Genomic DNA, 16,642 nt, shown 5'->3' with positions numbered 1-16,642 from the left:
CAAACATGCTTTCACAAAGTTGCCAGTTAAAATAGATTGAGAGGTGTAAACTGAGAGATTATGGCTCAGTGTGTCATCCCAATTCTAAACAGAGTAGTTTGTTAATCATATTAGTGTGTATATGGCATTCATAGTCTGGTGATCCACCTCTTCCATTCAATACAATCTTAGCTGAAGTGCCTCTTACCTCTGGTGCAGAATGGCCCGTCATAAGCAGTGGAGGTGCAGTCACACAAGTAGCCGTTGTACTTCTCCACGCATTTCCCTCCGTTCTGGCAATACATCCCAAAACTGGTGCAGTGGCCTTGGCAACCAGGCTTGACCCCAGGCGTGACCATGGCCCTCTCCGCCAGGTCTAGGGTGATCCCGTTCATCCGCAGGGCTCGGATACAGCCCAGGAAGCCCCTCTGTCCCCCTGCAGCACCTGAGGAGCAGGGGAGGAAACACACAAGGTGGTGTCAGTGTAGCAAGGTTATGTAGCATTTTGAAAAGCAGTGAAAAGGGAAGAGAAAACAAATAAAGAGAAGGAAGGGAGGACAAATGGAAGTCAGAGTCACAGAAGTCGTTTTGAATGCAAGAAGCTCTGTTTTAATCTCTTTTTGGAAACGTTAATATCCTAACGCCTGGAGGAAGCCACTGATGTCACGTTAATCGTTCCGGCTGTGACGCCGCTCTTGAAACAACCTTCAACTCGTTTGATTTCTTCACTAATTAGAACAGCCTAATGAACACTGTGTCTTAATGAACATCTCACAATCAAACACAGGAAAATGAATGCATGAATGCATGTGAAGTACATGCTACAGACCAACACACGCATTTAAAACAGACCACACACACTGCGTACCTGATTTGAATGAGTCAATATGAGCATTAATGCTTAGCCTTAGGGTGTCGATAGCCATTCCTCTAAAGTGCTTCCATCGTCATTCTGGCCTTGCACCATTACAGTCTAACTACCCATTAAGTTGGACAGAGTAGGGGCGTTAAATAGATTAATGTGCACCTAAATGACTATGGCAATAAACACACTCATAAACATACACCCACAGGTATAGATTTGAATGTACACAAGCACAACCACAGAGGATGGTTACACTGTCAGCATAAACACACATAGGTATACACACTCATACACACTACCATTAACAAGAGCCGAGGGGCATTTTAGTTATTAAAACCTCTCAATTGCGTCTTTTGGATTACATTAAAGTATCCATTCAAGGAGACATGTTAAGGAGATATGAGCATATACTCACTCACACACTCTATTCCCTCAGCAGCATGACCACACACATGTATATCTACTAGTTTAGCCACACAGGCCAACATACACACACACACGCACACAGACACAGACACAGACACAATATAATTACTAATACATGTACATTCTCTCCAGCCAATACAGTATTCATGGATCCAGATACAGAAGGGTGTTCACACGCTTTCTCCACTTTCCAGTCCCACTAAGGAGTTGACTTTTAGTAGACCTGTTAATTAATCTGTGTTGTACCACTGATTGGCTGGAGGTTTCTGCCACCTGTTTACCCAGGTCTAAATCAGCCTGATTGAACGGACAGCAGGCTCCCAGGCCTGGGGAGACCAGAGCAGACAGACACACACACACACACACACACACACACACACACACACACACACACACACACACACACACACACACACACACACCTTCTGTACAACTCACAAACGGTGTTTAACAAAGCATGACTGATGCTGACTGAAGTCAATATAGGATTAATGCAGATATATTCATTTTGGTGAAAACAGTGGGAGATGCAAATTAAAAATGCTGAACACAGTAAATGGCAAGAATAAATATTTAGCTGTTCTTTGTTAAATTTCAGACTTATCAAAATGTAATTAAAAAAAAGTCAAATTGTGATTATTAATTTAAAAAAAGCATCACAGTGACCAAATGTCCCCCCCAAAATTGTATTTAATTGGGTTATGTGTCATTAAATTATAGTTTAGAATATCAATATCAGTATTATTATGTAGATAGTATTAGTCAGTCTCTAGACTATATCCACACACACAAGACAGACAACACAACAGAAGCACTGACATACCACACACAAACAGTAGCAGCAGGTAACCACCAGCAGAGCACACACCTATTTATTTACAGTAGAGCTGTGATGTGTGTCGCTCAAGGGTTTGTTACTCTATAATTTATGATTGCTACTGAATATGAAGGGAGCTGTCGATGTTTGAAGATGTTTGACCTCTCATCCGAAAGCTTTCTTCAGTTCTGCTTCTTCAGTAGAACTGAAGTTCAGTAGCACTGAAGGCGTCTTTCGGATGAGAGGATCACGATGCCAGAGAATCTTCACAGTCGTTTTCTCTGTAATGATGTGCTAATGAGGAAACATTTTATATTCATTAGGATGTATACAGTACACATGAGCACACACACACCTACATGGAATTTGCAACAGTGAAATTCCTAATTAAAAGTAAAGTTCTAAAATGTGATCTTTTGACCTTCACTTTGTGTTGATGTGGATGCTACATCACTAAGTTAATGATTAACTAATGAATAAACTCACAGTATGCACTTAGAAGAACAGACAGAAGGTAGGGAAATACATTGTGTGGGTCGACTGCTCATGTGAAAGCCTGATCCATCCATGCAGATAAATTCCCAATTTACACCAACAGGCTGCACATCTGCTGCACTGCTGTTCTCCCTGTTCTTCCATTACCATTGTGTAAGTGGGTCAAAAGCATTGTGGTGCATCCTTTTTCTTTCTGTTTACAGTTCAACTGAATACAGTGTTTACCATGTTTATTGGAGCTTCACTTAAGAGTGACATTTACATAGATTTTAGAGGAATTTTGATTCATCTGGTCTAAATGTCATTTCATAATTCCTCATACCTACCTCTTAGTGTATAATATGAACCAGACTAAGCAGTGGCTCAGTAGCATAAGCAGATACATTCTGGCTAAACTTTTAATCAACACTGGGGTGGAACAAAACACACAGTTTAAACCGTAGGTGCGTTCTCGTCTTCTTACATGTGTTTTTGTGTGTTCTTTAAATTGAATTCGCTGTTAGTTTGAGTTTGAGTTAATGTGAGTCAACGTCACTGACACATTTCCATGTACTCATTAAATGTTACCTACTGTCTTGGCAGGTGAGCGAGGCCGGTTTCCCTGTGACATGGGTCGCCCACATGCAGTGAGCAGCAACAAGCAAGATGTGGATCCACGATGACAGAGGCGAGGAAAACAAAGACCAAAGAAGAAAAAGAAAGGACAAAACAATCCGACCGTGAGAGAACAGAGAAAAAACATGCAAACTCATAAAAAGAAGAGAGTGACAGTGAGCCTTAATCAGGAGTGAAAAATCAGAAGAACAGATGGTAACATTAAATGAATAAAATGTCGCAAGATTTATAGTTATGTGCATGTATGAAGTGAAATGGAGAGCTAAAAGTTAACAGTGTGAAGTAAATGACAGCAGGCTGATGGTATAACATTTACTCTTGAGGCCATTAGAGCAAATGAGCCACCATGCAGTAAACACTAAAGCAATCAAATGCTTGATGAGGAGCATATTGATTGAGAAACAGAGAAGTGGATGATACAGAGACGGATATGAGACCCAGGTGAGAAAAATAAAGCTCCTCGTAGCAGGGATGAAACAATAATTCAGGCTGGGAGTTCGACTCCATCCCAGACCAAAGCTCTTTAGCAAACCACCCGACTGCTAATTTTTAATCACTCTGGATGACAAACCTCAGCTATCACTTTATAATTACAACTCTTCACTTTTCAAATGATGAAATGAAATCAACTGGCTGTTATTGATGGCCATTACCAAAAGCAAATTCAGTGTTTTAAGATGTGGCTGCCAGGAGCAGCACTGTGAACACACCAGTTGCAGCAGTTCGGTGAGGTAGCTGTCACACACAGGTGAGGTGTAAGTGGTGTGACCCAGGTGTGACTTTCATGCCTGAGCTCCATCAACTCATTCCTGGTTGTTATATTATTGTTGGTCTAGATGTCAGTTCACAACAACACATCTGTCCAGGCCACCCACTGCTCCTGACAGGCTGCCCAACACTGGCCCATAGTATAGTAGCTCTCCACTGTGTAGAACCGTTCATACAGATAACTCATGCAGCTTGTTTTTTTTTTCTCCTTCAAATCACTTATTTATTATTCCAATTTGTTTCCTTGTAGGCTCCTGTCTCACACATTTTTTCAACTTCAGTGGCAGGATGTCTCTCTCTCCGCCTCTGCTTTCCAAATCTCTCCATCAAATACAAAACAATCTCTATCTTTTCCTGGTGTCAGAGGCCAAATCTAAACCACTTCCCTTTAGTGGCTGTGTCACTTCCTGTGTGCCCCACTGTACTGTAACTTCCCCAAGCAATCCTCAAATAAGGATTAACCAGGGATTAGAAATCAGATATGAGAAAGTGCTGCCACCCCTGTAGCTGACTGTTGTTACAAACTATTCCTACCCCCCCCTCTCTATCTCTGTATCCTCCATGTTTTTTCTGTGTGTGTGTGTGTTTATACAACTGTATCACGCACAAGCTTTCTCCTGCCCTTCTTTGGCAGAGAAGCCAGGATACACGCATGCAAATGAGACGACGACCGAGGTGCTATCTGGAAGCCATTATATTTCCGGTTTCAAAGCCTCAAGTCGCACAGTGACTAAACCTTTTTCTCCCCTTTCCATTCCACTAAATGAAAGTGCAAATACACTGAGAGGCAAATTGGGACATGATAAGGTGAGAATGTTTCAGCAGCGGTCGAATCCGCAGAAGTGATGAGACGATGAAATTATATTATAAGCGGGGATCAGGGGGTTAAGGCTATAACATCGTGACGCCTGATTGGAATTTGGAACAATCTCCTTTGGGCAGAACTTTTTCCATGAGATAGAAGGAACTCCGTGATCCGCCTCAGCACTTTTCCTTGTATCCGCAAATCCCTAAAACTATTTTAGCCTCAGAGTTTGGTTTATAGCGCATTGACAGCTCAGCACAAAAGGTAGAATGAGACCGAGAACTAAAAGCATAGGAAGAAAACTGGCCAGATCTTCTGCCATTTGTGCTCCTGATGAGCTTGAGGAGCGTTGTGTGGAGTGAAAGATGGAGCCATAAGGAACAAACTAGACCTCTTTAACAAAATGAAGGCATAAATGGTGTGATAATAAGGACTTGATCTTTCTCATAGCAGAAAGAGAACGTGTGTGTGAGGGAGAAAAAGGCAGAGGATTGATATCTTCTTTGTGCTATTATAGTTCCTTAATCCAAAGTATTATAAATGCTGAGTCAAAGTATTAAAGTATCAAAGAAATGACCTCTGTAAGTGAATTAAGTTTTAGTCACATGCCCTCACAGCCAGCACAGAGGCTCAGTTTTCACTTTACTGAAACTATGATCACTTACACAGATGAATTTTCGAGGACATGTGTGTGTCCTTAAGCGTGAATAGTGTGAAATGTGAAACGATTGAGCGTGTGCGCGTATCTGCGCGCTGGATTAACATTAACTTAATTAGCAGTGGCTGTGGCTAAGCTGGGCTGAGGCCTCTTAGGAAAGAAGACAGTGATTTCCAGTAACGGCGGGTACATCTTCAAGTCATGAAACAATGAGACATCCTCACAGTGGATGTCTGAATGTGAGGGCCGCATTACAGAAACTAAAGACAGCAGAAAAAGTTTTTTAATTAACAGTTCAATCCAATTATGATTACAAGGAATGATGCTGCGTATGCGTTTGCTGTGCACACATCAAAGTTCATAATGATTGCGTTTGTCTCTGAGCATCCCACCTACACAGACCAGATATTAAGTGTTCAAGCCGTAATCAAATCTGTGTATGTGAGTCATACATACACGTGTGAGTTGTTATTTGGTCGGAGTGTGTGGGAGTGTGTGTGTGTTTGTCTTACCCACATAGAGCTGGCTGAACAGCTCTAGTCGTGTGTGTCCCTGTGCAGGAGCGAGCTGAGACGCCCTGTAAGTCTGATCCAACTGAAGCACGGCCTCTTTCACGTTTCGCTCAGCCATCACGCGATGCCATTGGTCATCATTTAAGGGCATAGCCGACTGCACCGTCAACTCCACAGGTCCGTTTCCAACATCGAAGGAGAAGGAGACCACCTTAGGAGCTTCAGACATGAACATGAGGGAAAGAAATTAGTTATAGGAAATTTACAAAACTACATGAAACAATCAACTTTCCAAATCCCATGATTCCCTGTTTTGTCATAGTCCACGCTGCAGGTAAATATGCGTTCAATTTCTAATCTAATGGCTCATTTGTTTCAAGGCCATTCATTTGGCTCGTATAGATTTTAGCTTTGCAATACGCGGCTGCCCACAGCTTTGGACTGGACTAATCTCACAGGCAGTCGATACATGCCAGGAACTGTTGACTTTGCATGACATCAAGTTGTATCGCAGCAGTTTCCATGTGTTTTAGCTGTTTTTGAACTTTCAAAGGTCTGCTTTGTTTTGTTTGAGAAAGAAGAAAGAAAAGCCAGACTGTGTTTGTGAGGGAGAGCAGAGACTGGCATGAGTTAAAAATAAATGAGATTGTTTGAATGAACAGGAGAGAGAAGGAAAGGCAGACAGAAGATGAAAGAGGGCAAGATGGCCTTGTTTCTCTGCATGATTAATCTTCATTATCTTAAAATGAGTGGATCTGAGTGTGTAGGCTGTTGAATCATCACAAAGCCATAAAGTTTATTGGTGCTCTGTATATCAGGAGCCTGATATTTCAACAAACCAACAGGGGGCACTGTTATACTGTTGCTCCTTTCACCCATGACAGGTCAAATGTTCATTGATATTTCTGATATATTGTATGTGAGTGTGTTATGACAGAAAAGGCTTTGTGTGTGTGCGTGCGTGCGTGCGTGCATGTGCGTGTTTTCTTATCTCCAGCTGTTTATCAACTTGATACACTCAGGTAAATAATCTCACACACAGTCACCGATTGAAGTCAGCGATCTCACACAGAGGCTCTGACACAGGAGCACTAACCCGGGGATGAGACAGATCCATTTGACCATTCTGCACAGCAGCTCTTTCTTGTCATCATGGTTGCCAGTGACCAGTTTAGAGCTTGTTCATAAAATAAATTCAGCATCATACACAGACATATTATGAATTATTAACCTTCTGTTAATATCAGCTTTCTACACATCATAAGCTCATTCAATGCAGAAACCTTGACTACAAAAGTATAATTTATTCAGATTTATCGGCATTACAACCAGAAAGGTGGGGAAGGTCGAGACTCTGTCTTTGAAGCAAACATGATGTCCAATTGTCTGTCTATTCCTCTATTATTTACTGTATATTCCTGAAGTCCTTAAGGGCCCACATATCAAAAGAGTCGAAGGGAGTTTCCAAGTTCTCCAAGTTGTGAATATTGTCATGTGAAGTCCATCACAAACATTCAGGAAACTTCTACTGCCTCACTTCTTACAACATGAAAACGAAATTTTCAAATTCTGGTTGGTGCGCCTTTGGGTATCCTTGTTTTTATTCCATCACTTCACCATCTGAGCTTTGACTGACTGACTGACTGACTGACTGACTGTCTGACATTGCTGATCTGCAAGTTTAAACCTCTGGGCAAAAAAAAAAGGTAGAACCTAGGAGAAAGCTGTGAGTCCTCAGTTGGCCTGGGGCAACGATCGTTTGTGCCAGTCACTATGAATCTAAATGTGACTGGTTAATTTACCCAGCACTTTCCAAACAAACACATGCACACATTGAAAATGAACCTAGAATCAGAAGCAGGAGAGAGTAATCATTAAATGAAACAGATTAAATATAACATTTAAAATGCTGATATAGTTGGCCTTCTCTGGAGGCCAAGACCCTGAGAGTCCTCCATTGTATACTAGATAATAAACGATTACATGAATACATGAATAATGAATATGTTTCACAGCTTCGTGGCAGGTCTTTCATCATTTCTAATTGCAAGACATTGATTATTTGAACTCACAATTTTAATAAAGGCTTTGTGTTGTTCGGATGCAAGATGTTCGATTAATGCTTGCCTCTGCAAGATGTCAGTCGAAGGTTTCTGACCTATGACGGGAATGAGGCAACAATGATGCAACAATGAGGGAATTATTTCTGCTGCTGGAGAGACGACTTGCAGTTGTCAAATTAAAACTCAATTTGACTGCTTTCTTAATGTTTGGCACTACTGTGAGGCTGCTGTATAAAAGCTATGTATTCTGGGTGGTGCCATATGGTGGTTATTGTGCTGCAGTCATAGAGATGATAAATAACCACTTCAGAGCGCTGTAAGTTACTGCATCATTACGGTTTCATTAGGCTCAAATATTAGAGTGAATAACTTTATGTAGTCGTCGATGGGGAAATGCACTTTCTTCTTTCTGTACTTGCTGCTCAATAAATATGAATTTTGTCCTTTTCCCATCCGTTTCATCTAATTATCTTCTTTCACTCCACCTATTCTTCCATCCTTTGCCCTCATGCAGCCGTCACAGCACACACAGTTCCTCTGTTTCTGTTATTATCACTTTCCTGTTCGTTTATCCCTTCATTCTTTCTCTCATTTTGTGTTCTTTGTTATTTTGTTTGCTTGCTCTTTCATTTCTCTCTTTCTTTTATCCACCCCCGACATCCCTTGAGTCAGCCTCCCTTCCATGTGTATTCCTTCCTTCATACTTTTATTTTTCCATCTTTCTTCTCTATTGTTTGTTCATTTGTTTCTTCTTTACTGCTTTGCTTTCTTCTGCCTGTCACTATACCCTCCCTCCTATCCATCATTAAATCCTCATTCACTCTCTTCCTTGATTCCTCTCTCGAAGACATTATCATTTCCTCTTAGATGAGATGCAAAGACACTAGAAATCATCCCTGCAAAAGCCTGTCTGGGTGTGCAGAGAGCAGTAACCTAACCTATGTAATAAATATGAAAAAGCGCTTGAACATTCAACTAGCCATAACAAACAATTCAAATAGACAAACAGGGTCATGAATGCACAGAGAGGCACCGTACAAGCCCTCTGACAGTCTTTAGTTCACTGAATTAATGATGTCTGTATGCACAGAGCAGGTCTGCAGGGCAAAGAGCAACATTAGTTATTTTAAATGCCGAGAGAGAGTCAAACATATATCAAACTAACCCAATAGAAAAAAACAAAACAAAAAAAATGCTGCTACAGCAATGGTATATGATATGTGAGGATGTGTGTATGATTATTTGTGTGTTGTTTTAGTGGTACAGCAAAACAGGATGGATGCCCTACAACTTTCTCTCTTATTTTATGTTTCTTTGTTTCTTTCTTTTATTTTTTTTTTAGCTCTGTCCACAGGCAGGAATGAAAACTCACATGGCTGCAGAGCACAAAGCTTTTGTTTTTGCATAGCTCTGATGGATGTCATCATTTTAGGCAGGTGTGTGAATGTGTTTTTTTGTGATTACACTAGCATGTTAGCCTGGAGAAATCCCAGCAGAGCTTTTTTTTTATTTCTGCGTTCTGTTTTTCTATTAATCTTTTAATACAGAGGCTGAAAGAGCCAAGTACTGAATTATGTGTCAGCACGGCACAACAATGATAAATTGTGAAAGAGATTGTGTATGTCTTAGCGTGAGAGATCACTGTTTGTGTGGGTGTGCATATGTGCGTGTGTTTGTTCCATTTCGTTGTTGGCAGTGTATTATCTCCTCGGTGTCTTTTCTGTTATACTTGCTAATTTTCTGCTGTTTGTCTCATTTGCTTTGTTAGCCTCTCCCTTTGTGGTTTTTACTGTTGGGTTGGCTGGAACAGTCTGGATGCTTGAAGGAGGGAAACTCCGTTTGAGTGCCAGAGAAATTAAGAGTGCCACGGCAAACCTGCTGCCGTTGACGCTGAAAAAGGATTTAATGCAACTTCTCAAAAGCCGAGCATCTCTTTATGAAATGTAGGCGCTTCAAATAAAACTTTTTCATGTTTATCAGCAGGAAACTTGCATGCTCACAACGCAAAGAATCCAGCGTATTATTTGAGTGTGTACTTAGAGCACTGATAGCGTGAGAAAGATAAACGTCTGACCATTCTTTGACAAAAAATCTGAATAAAAACTATGTGATGTCCAGTTGGCTTTCTCATTAATAGATAACTAGATATAGCTTTAACAAGTGAGACATCTCAAAACTTTCTAAAAGCATAAGCTTAACTTTAGATTTGAACTTTCTATCTGTTATGTCTTCACATAAAAGGGGCAATAATGTCGTTTTTAAAGCTGGTATCTTCATGGGGAAAGCAGACTTCTCAGCTGGATACCAGACTGAAAATGTTTATAACCTTTGGGCAAGACTATCACTGAAATTATAGCCTCTTAAGGACTGAAAACATGGCACACACTTTCCACTGATCCACAGCGCTCCCTAGACGTCAAGCATCTCTGTATTTGGGGACCTTTCTCTCTCTCCTAAATCCTGTTACCAGACCAGTTCATGTAGCTCTGAAGCCTCTCAAATGCATCGGTGCCTACGTCTTTCCATTAAGATTCAAAGAGGAATAGTGGCCACCTGATGACTTTGTGTGAGTTTGCTGAGGTCACAGTAAAGTGTTTTGTACAAAGTCACGTGTGTTTATCTGTGAGTGTGTGTTTATGTGCTTTGAGCTCCTGTGATGGCACAGCTATGCTATTCTGGCCTAATGCTAGTCATTTCATGCCCTGACTGGATTGCAGCAGATACAGTTTTTTGCACCAGCAATAGGGCAGAGATTATGTGTGTTTATGTGTATGAGTGCGGGGTGTGAGTGTGTGCGAGTCGTTTTGTGATTGTGTGTCCAAATGTGTGCTGTGGGGCAAAATGCAAGATGATAGCAAGGGAGAGGAGAGAGGAAATCGATGTGGGGGCATTTTGAAAGCCTCCGGAGACACACACACGTACACACACACACTTTTCCTATCTCCACTGGCCTGCTGTGCAGCTGTGACAGACTGGATACATACCATATCTTTGTGTCTGTGTGTGTTTTGCTTGTGCACTTTTGCAGCATTGTTTTTCCTACAACAATAAGTGTGTATGTATAGGTACGTATCTCACTTTGTGAAATCCTAGTTTAGAGAAAGAGAAAATGAAAACTAACTAAATAAATATATAAAACTAAAAAGCTTATGGAGCTTTTAGGCCACATACCCGCTAACATAATGTCATTCAGTGTCACGGCTTTGAAAAGCACTCTGGCACGAAAACCATGTGTCAACTTTGTGCCTGTTCGCTGCTTGGCATTTTGGTGCAAAATCGCAGGTCAGACACACCAGCAGGAAGCGGTCAGCTCGCTCCTTTGGCGCCAATTGTTCAGATCCCTTTGAATCCCAATGAAATGCAATTAGTCATCTATCGGCAGCCACGCTGAGCCAGGAACCCCCTTCGCAATGCAGCTTGGCAATTAAATTGAAGCCACAGATTTTAACATTCTTGATCAGAGCAGCTCCACTGTTGGGATGTTCATTTGAGCTGCTGGAACATGATTACAGGAACCTGCTGTATGACATGTCAATCAGGAGTCTCAGGAAGGACTTGGAGAATGTGAAATATAGGGAGGTGCACTGTTTGCTATTTAAAATATTTTACATTTGGCATTAAAAAAATGCCTTTATGTATTGTATGACATTGTTTGGAGTACTATACGTATAGTAGCTATAGCCGTATTAGTTATGAATTCAGATAGCTACCGTAGCTCTGTTTCATGCAGTTGATAAAATAACTCGATGTGAAAAAAACTTAATGAATATTTTATCTGTGTTTTATCTTTTTGTCTTAGCACAGAGCAGAAATGAACAAACCATTTAAATGGTAGGATCATAACGTTAAGCTGGAGTTGACTGTTGCTTTCGCAGGAAGCTACGACAAACACAGCTAGAGATTTAGACATTTCGCTGTAGCAGCTTGACATTAAAATGAAACTCTTGGCTCCAGACAAGTGGCTGTGCTCTCTACAAGCCAGTGTCCATAGTCTGCCAAAGATCGCTGAATCTCTAACACCACTTTTCGATTGTGAGGTCACCGAGTGTTTTGACAGTTCGACACCACAGTGGTGAGTCCTCTCTGATAAAATGAGCTGGAGGATCTGAAGGTCCTCTTCACATGTGTCATGAGCATCGAATCTCTGGTGATCTGATCACAAGTGGACAGCTCTAAGCTCTAAGTTCAGGTGTGAACGCCCCCAAGATCCATAGAAGTGTAATTTGAGATCTCATCACACCAGTCAGAATTGGTCTCAGGCACATGTGGCCAAATCAAATCCTTTTGGCAGTGTGAATGCAAATGCATCACAGGCCACACTGAGGGAGCGCATACTCAGCTGCTACAGTCTAATTAGTCCCACCACAGTTTCATAATGAGAACCAGAAATATTTCACTATTTCAAATGGATGAAACCATACTGTATTTGATTGTAGAGCTGTGCACACGTTGGCTGAACCCCTCTTTACCTCTGTCCTTCTCTCTCTTACACAAACACACAGTGACAACAGACCTGTCAGACTGGCAAAAATGTCATGAATGAAGCCATTTGCATAGTGATTATTATTTATTATTTTATTTGCATATAGAGTGAGTTCTGCTCACAAGTGTCCACTTGAGACACATGTGGAGACAGATTCTAATGACAGATGTGAACTGACGTACTTAGAGCTGTCCACTCATGATCCCATCACCCAGGACGCATGTTAATGCCGGTCTGGACAGGCACTAACTGATTCAGTTTATTTCAGTAGTTAGAAATTCACAGTTAAAATATTTACTAATATAACCCTTGGTAACCAGTTGTTGAATGACAGAATGATAAAATGTGCAAAAATAAGTGGACTCACCTTTTATCCTAGTGTGTCATTTTTTGTATATTTAACCTAAAGGTTGTACAAATACTAAAGTGAGTTTATTTTACATTTTAAATGCAACATATACGTGTATGTTTGAGCATATACACGGATCTTAATCACACTGTGTTAAGGTGGGAGGAGGGAGCATACACTTTCAGATATTTAAAAGTGGGTTTTTGTAAGACTGCTTTTTACGGAAAGAAAGAGTGAGAGGAAGGGAGAGAGACTGTATGTCTGTGTGTGAGAGAGAGAGAGAGCTTGTGTTTTGTCATCCCTGAAAATGGGTGATTTGGTTAAAGAGAGGTTCATAATGGACATAATTATTGCACACGCCAATTACCTTAAATAAATAATTGCTCTCTCTTGCAATCACACAAAGTAGTGGTGCCATAATCAGGACGGCAAATGGCTGCTGCTGATGTGTGTGTCTGCATGTTTGTGGGCGTGTGTGTGTGTGTTTGTGGAGTGAAAGGCTACACCTATCACTATCAGACTGACTGCTGGATAGGACAAGGATTGACACAACCACAGAGAAAGATGACTCTTGTAACTCAGAATCACTCAGACGCATCTTACATTTGAGCTCCAAGCGAATGAAGTCAGTGTTGCCCAGGTTTTCCAGAAAGACGCCGTAGGGTGCGCTGGTCTTGAAATAGAAAGAGATGTCAGCGCTGGTCTCACCCTGGAAAGTGGCAAAGTGCAGGTAGGATGACGGGGTGGTGAAAGACGCAGCGTTCCAGTAGTTATCTGTAGAAAAAAAGGAAATTAATTACAACCTCTTCCCACATCTCTCTAGCACCTAGTACACCTGCGATTACCACTGTGGTAAACATCATAACCCACTCATACCTGATTATCTGCAGAATAAATTCATTGCAGAAATGGATTCATTTCGAATGCATCCGTTTCCATTTCATTACAAAGAGCAATCAATCTATTCTGTATGAAACACTGTTATCTCACAACCATTGTTTAAGTAGGTTTATTTAATATCTCCTCAGGAAAATGATTTCATCACGACTCTATTTCCATGCAGGGGCCTTCACGTAACATGCAATTTCCTGCAACTTCCATAATATTCAATAGAAAGTTGGAGCGACAGCATTTTTTTTCCATCTAAATGAAGACCTGAGGAAAGGACAAGAGAACATGGGGAAAACGCTACAGGATTTTTGATAACAATTTTTCTAATGACTTTTGAATGAAGCGAAACCAGCGGCAGCTAATGAAGACAAAGTAGCAGCGCGTTAAACAGCTGCTGATGAATTATCAGACTGTGGTTGATGAAGAGACTTCTCTGCCGTCTCCTCTCTCCTCACCGCATCTGTGTTTCACTCCTATCACTCAGGGAAGATGAAGAGTGGGAGGGAAAGAAGAGGACGAGGAGCAGAGAGCGTGGAGAGGACGGCTGAGGAGAGAAGACAGAAAAAGAGGACAGAGGCCAGGCATGGGTGAGACGACTGAAGAGAGCACGGAGAAGAGGAGAGTGAAGTAATGTGCAGGGCAGATGACAGGAGAGGAGGAGGAGGAGCTGGGGGCCTTTTAGAGGGTTGGGGGAAGATGAGGAGAGTGAGGGCTAATGTGGTATCAGCTGTGTGAGATATCTTTGATGCCTCAGAGGACTGCACTCACACCCTGTTCCATAACCCTGGAAAACAGCAACAGCAGCGCAGACGGGAGGTGTGCGTGTACATTTGGGCTGCTGCTCATGATTAATGTATCTACCAATGAATCTTTCAATGATTTTTTATCATGTAACATGTACCTATACATGTACTACCATCTCACAATTTCTCTGCAGCCAGGGTGGTGTCTTCATATGGTTTATTTTGATTGAATAGCCCAAAACAAAAAAAAAAGTGTCAAAACCTCAAAATCTTGGGCTGATGGATCTAGAGAATGTTCAAAGAAAAAATGAGCACACTCCTTATAGGATCAAAGTCCAAATTGTATAGGTGCATGGTTTAAAAAACTCAGAAAAAACACAAATAGCAGCACTCATAACCTCTTAATTTCTTTTTAATCCAGGCAGCAGTGGCCCACAACGTACGTGTTTCAGCACCACAGTGCTTCCTTTCAGCCTGTGAGCTTATGCCCATCTACAGTATGTAATGTGTGCAGGCGCGATCACGTGGTGCCTATGTGTTTGTGTGCATCCAGGTATGTACCAGTGTCCATGCATCTCTGTGTTTGTGTCTCATGGTTCAGTGCGATAAGCGTTCCCCAGTGACATAGCTGAGCTGCTCCTGTCACCTCAGTTCCTCACATCCTGGCAAGGCTGAGGGTAGATAGTAGCCCCCCCCCCAACACTTTGGGATTTGTGTGGGTTGAGAATACTGTTCATTACTCTATGGGAGATGTGCTTAGTCAATAAACAGGGATAATTCTGGACTACATTCTGATGTTTCATATTCATTCATTACAGGAAGGAAACCAGGGCCACATACTTGGGCGACTGACTGATTATGAAGATCTATTTTGATGAATGCAGCATATGGAGGGGCTGGAGACACACAGGCACAAAGCATTTGCTCACTTTTCTTCTTTACTTTTGTACTGTATAACCAGTGTCTGCCCTCACAGTACAAATATGTAATAACATCACACATACATAGATGACATGGAGGGGTCTTGTGTGATGTGATATCTATTTTCATGCACTAAATAAGATCTGAAAACCTTCAAGAAAGAGAGTGAACACGCGGATGACAAAGACGTAGAAGCAAGAAGGACACGAGGATACAGAAGTAGCTGGGAGGCGAGTCACGCTTCAGAAGTAAGGAGACAGAACAAGAGGGAGAATGGAAAATTGAAGGTTATAGACAAAGAGCTCAAAAGAGATCCATGGTGTGAGAAGGAAAAGAGAACAAAAAAATAAGGGGTTTGACAGAAATTGAGTGTTGGAGAGAAAACATTGTTATGGAGGCCAAATCATAAACCAATGATTGCCCTTGTGCCAGATTCACAGATGCAACCGGTTGGCGAGGCTCTGTGGCACATTTATCACTCCCATATTGAAATATTTATCAAACAAATGTTTTGAGAAACTGTTCCAGCACATGAATGTCTTTCCTGACTAAGACATGACAAATATCAGACTGTAAACCATTACGCCTAATAACTGGGTGTTTTAAAAGCAAGGCAAATTAGGTTTATGCGACAAATTTAAATAAACATGACATGAACAGCCAACTGGCACACAAGCAGAAGGAACACGTTGTCACTCCCCTCTTGTCACATGCTTGGATGCTTGGTCAGGGACCCCTTGGCATCAGTTTTTAAAGCTCTTGGTTATGAATGAATGAATTACCACAGTTATTAGCGGGAATGGAGTCATCAGGGGGTGGCTGGGGTGCAAAGCAAACAACAAAAGCGTGGATAAGTATAGTGAAACATTGTTATTTTGGACATATTTTAGTGCTTGGAAAGACCGTGGTGTACTGTAGCTTAGTGCAAAAGAAATTTACTGTGGCTACAAAAGCATGATGCACGTCAGCAGTCACTGGCTGGGTTCAGCTTCCATTAGACGTACTCTGCATGTTGAAAATAATGCTAAATTGTTCTGACCAAGTGTCTCCAACTGAGGACATGGGGGCGAGACTGCCCTAAGCTGCAACCTCCTATATGCATTCAAGCATTTTTCCTTGAGAATTCATATGAATAAAATAAATGCATAAAATAAGAAAGTCTTTTTTCATGTCGATGGGTGCTTGAAAGGCAGCGGTTCTCAGAAAGACTCTGATGTGATTTTCTTGAAAAGCTTTTTTTGTCTAATTATGT

The 16,642-nt window shown here is 41.4% G+C and overlaps 1 protein-coding gene across 2 annotated transcripts in view; it reads right to left on the bottom strand.

Moving 5' to 3' along the window:
* cntnap2a (contactin associated protein 2a) overlaps positions 1 to 16,642 on the bottom strand; it is a 316,348-nt gene that overhangs the window by 37,235 nt on the left and 262,471 nt on the right. Inside the window, exons 18-21 of one of the 2 annotated variants that reach the window (XM_085763400.1) lie at positions 13,439 to 13,609; positions 5,941 to 6,159; positions 3,154 to 3,183; positions 188 to 424 (exon numbers count right to left, since the gene is read on the bottom strand). In XM_085763400.1, the coding sequence (XP_085619526.1) occupies positions 188 to 424; positions 3,154 to 3,183; positions 5,941 to 6,159; positions 13,439 to 13,609 (657 nt within the window). The remainder of the gene's footprint in view (positions 1 to 187; positions 425 to 3,153; positions 3,184 to 5,940; positions 6,160 to 13,438; positions 13,610 to 16,642) is intronic. The other variant, XM_085763401.1, reaches the window with a different exon arrangement.

The sequence above is a fragment of the Trachurus japonicus genome, chromosome 20, assembly GCF_045865225.1.
Source record: "Trachurus japonicus isolate A0001 chromosome 20, Traja_1.0".
Taxonomy (NCBI): Eukaryota; Metazoa; Chordata; class Actinopteri; order Carangiformes; family Carangidae; genus Trachurus; species Trachurus japonicus.
The sequence above is the reverse complement of the archived record's forward strand: the minus strand, read 5'-3'. Positions and strand labels throughout refer to the sequence as shown.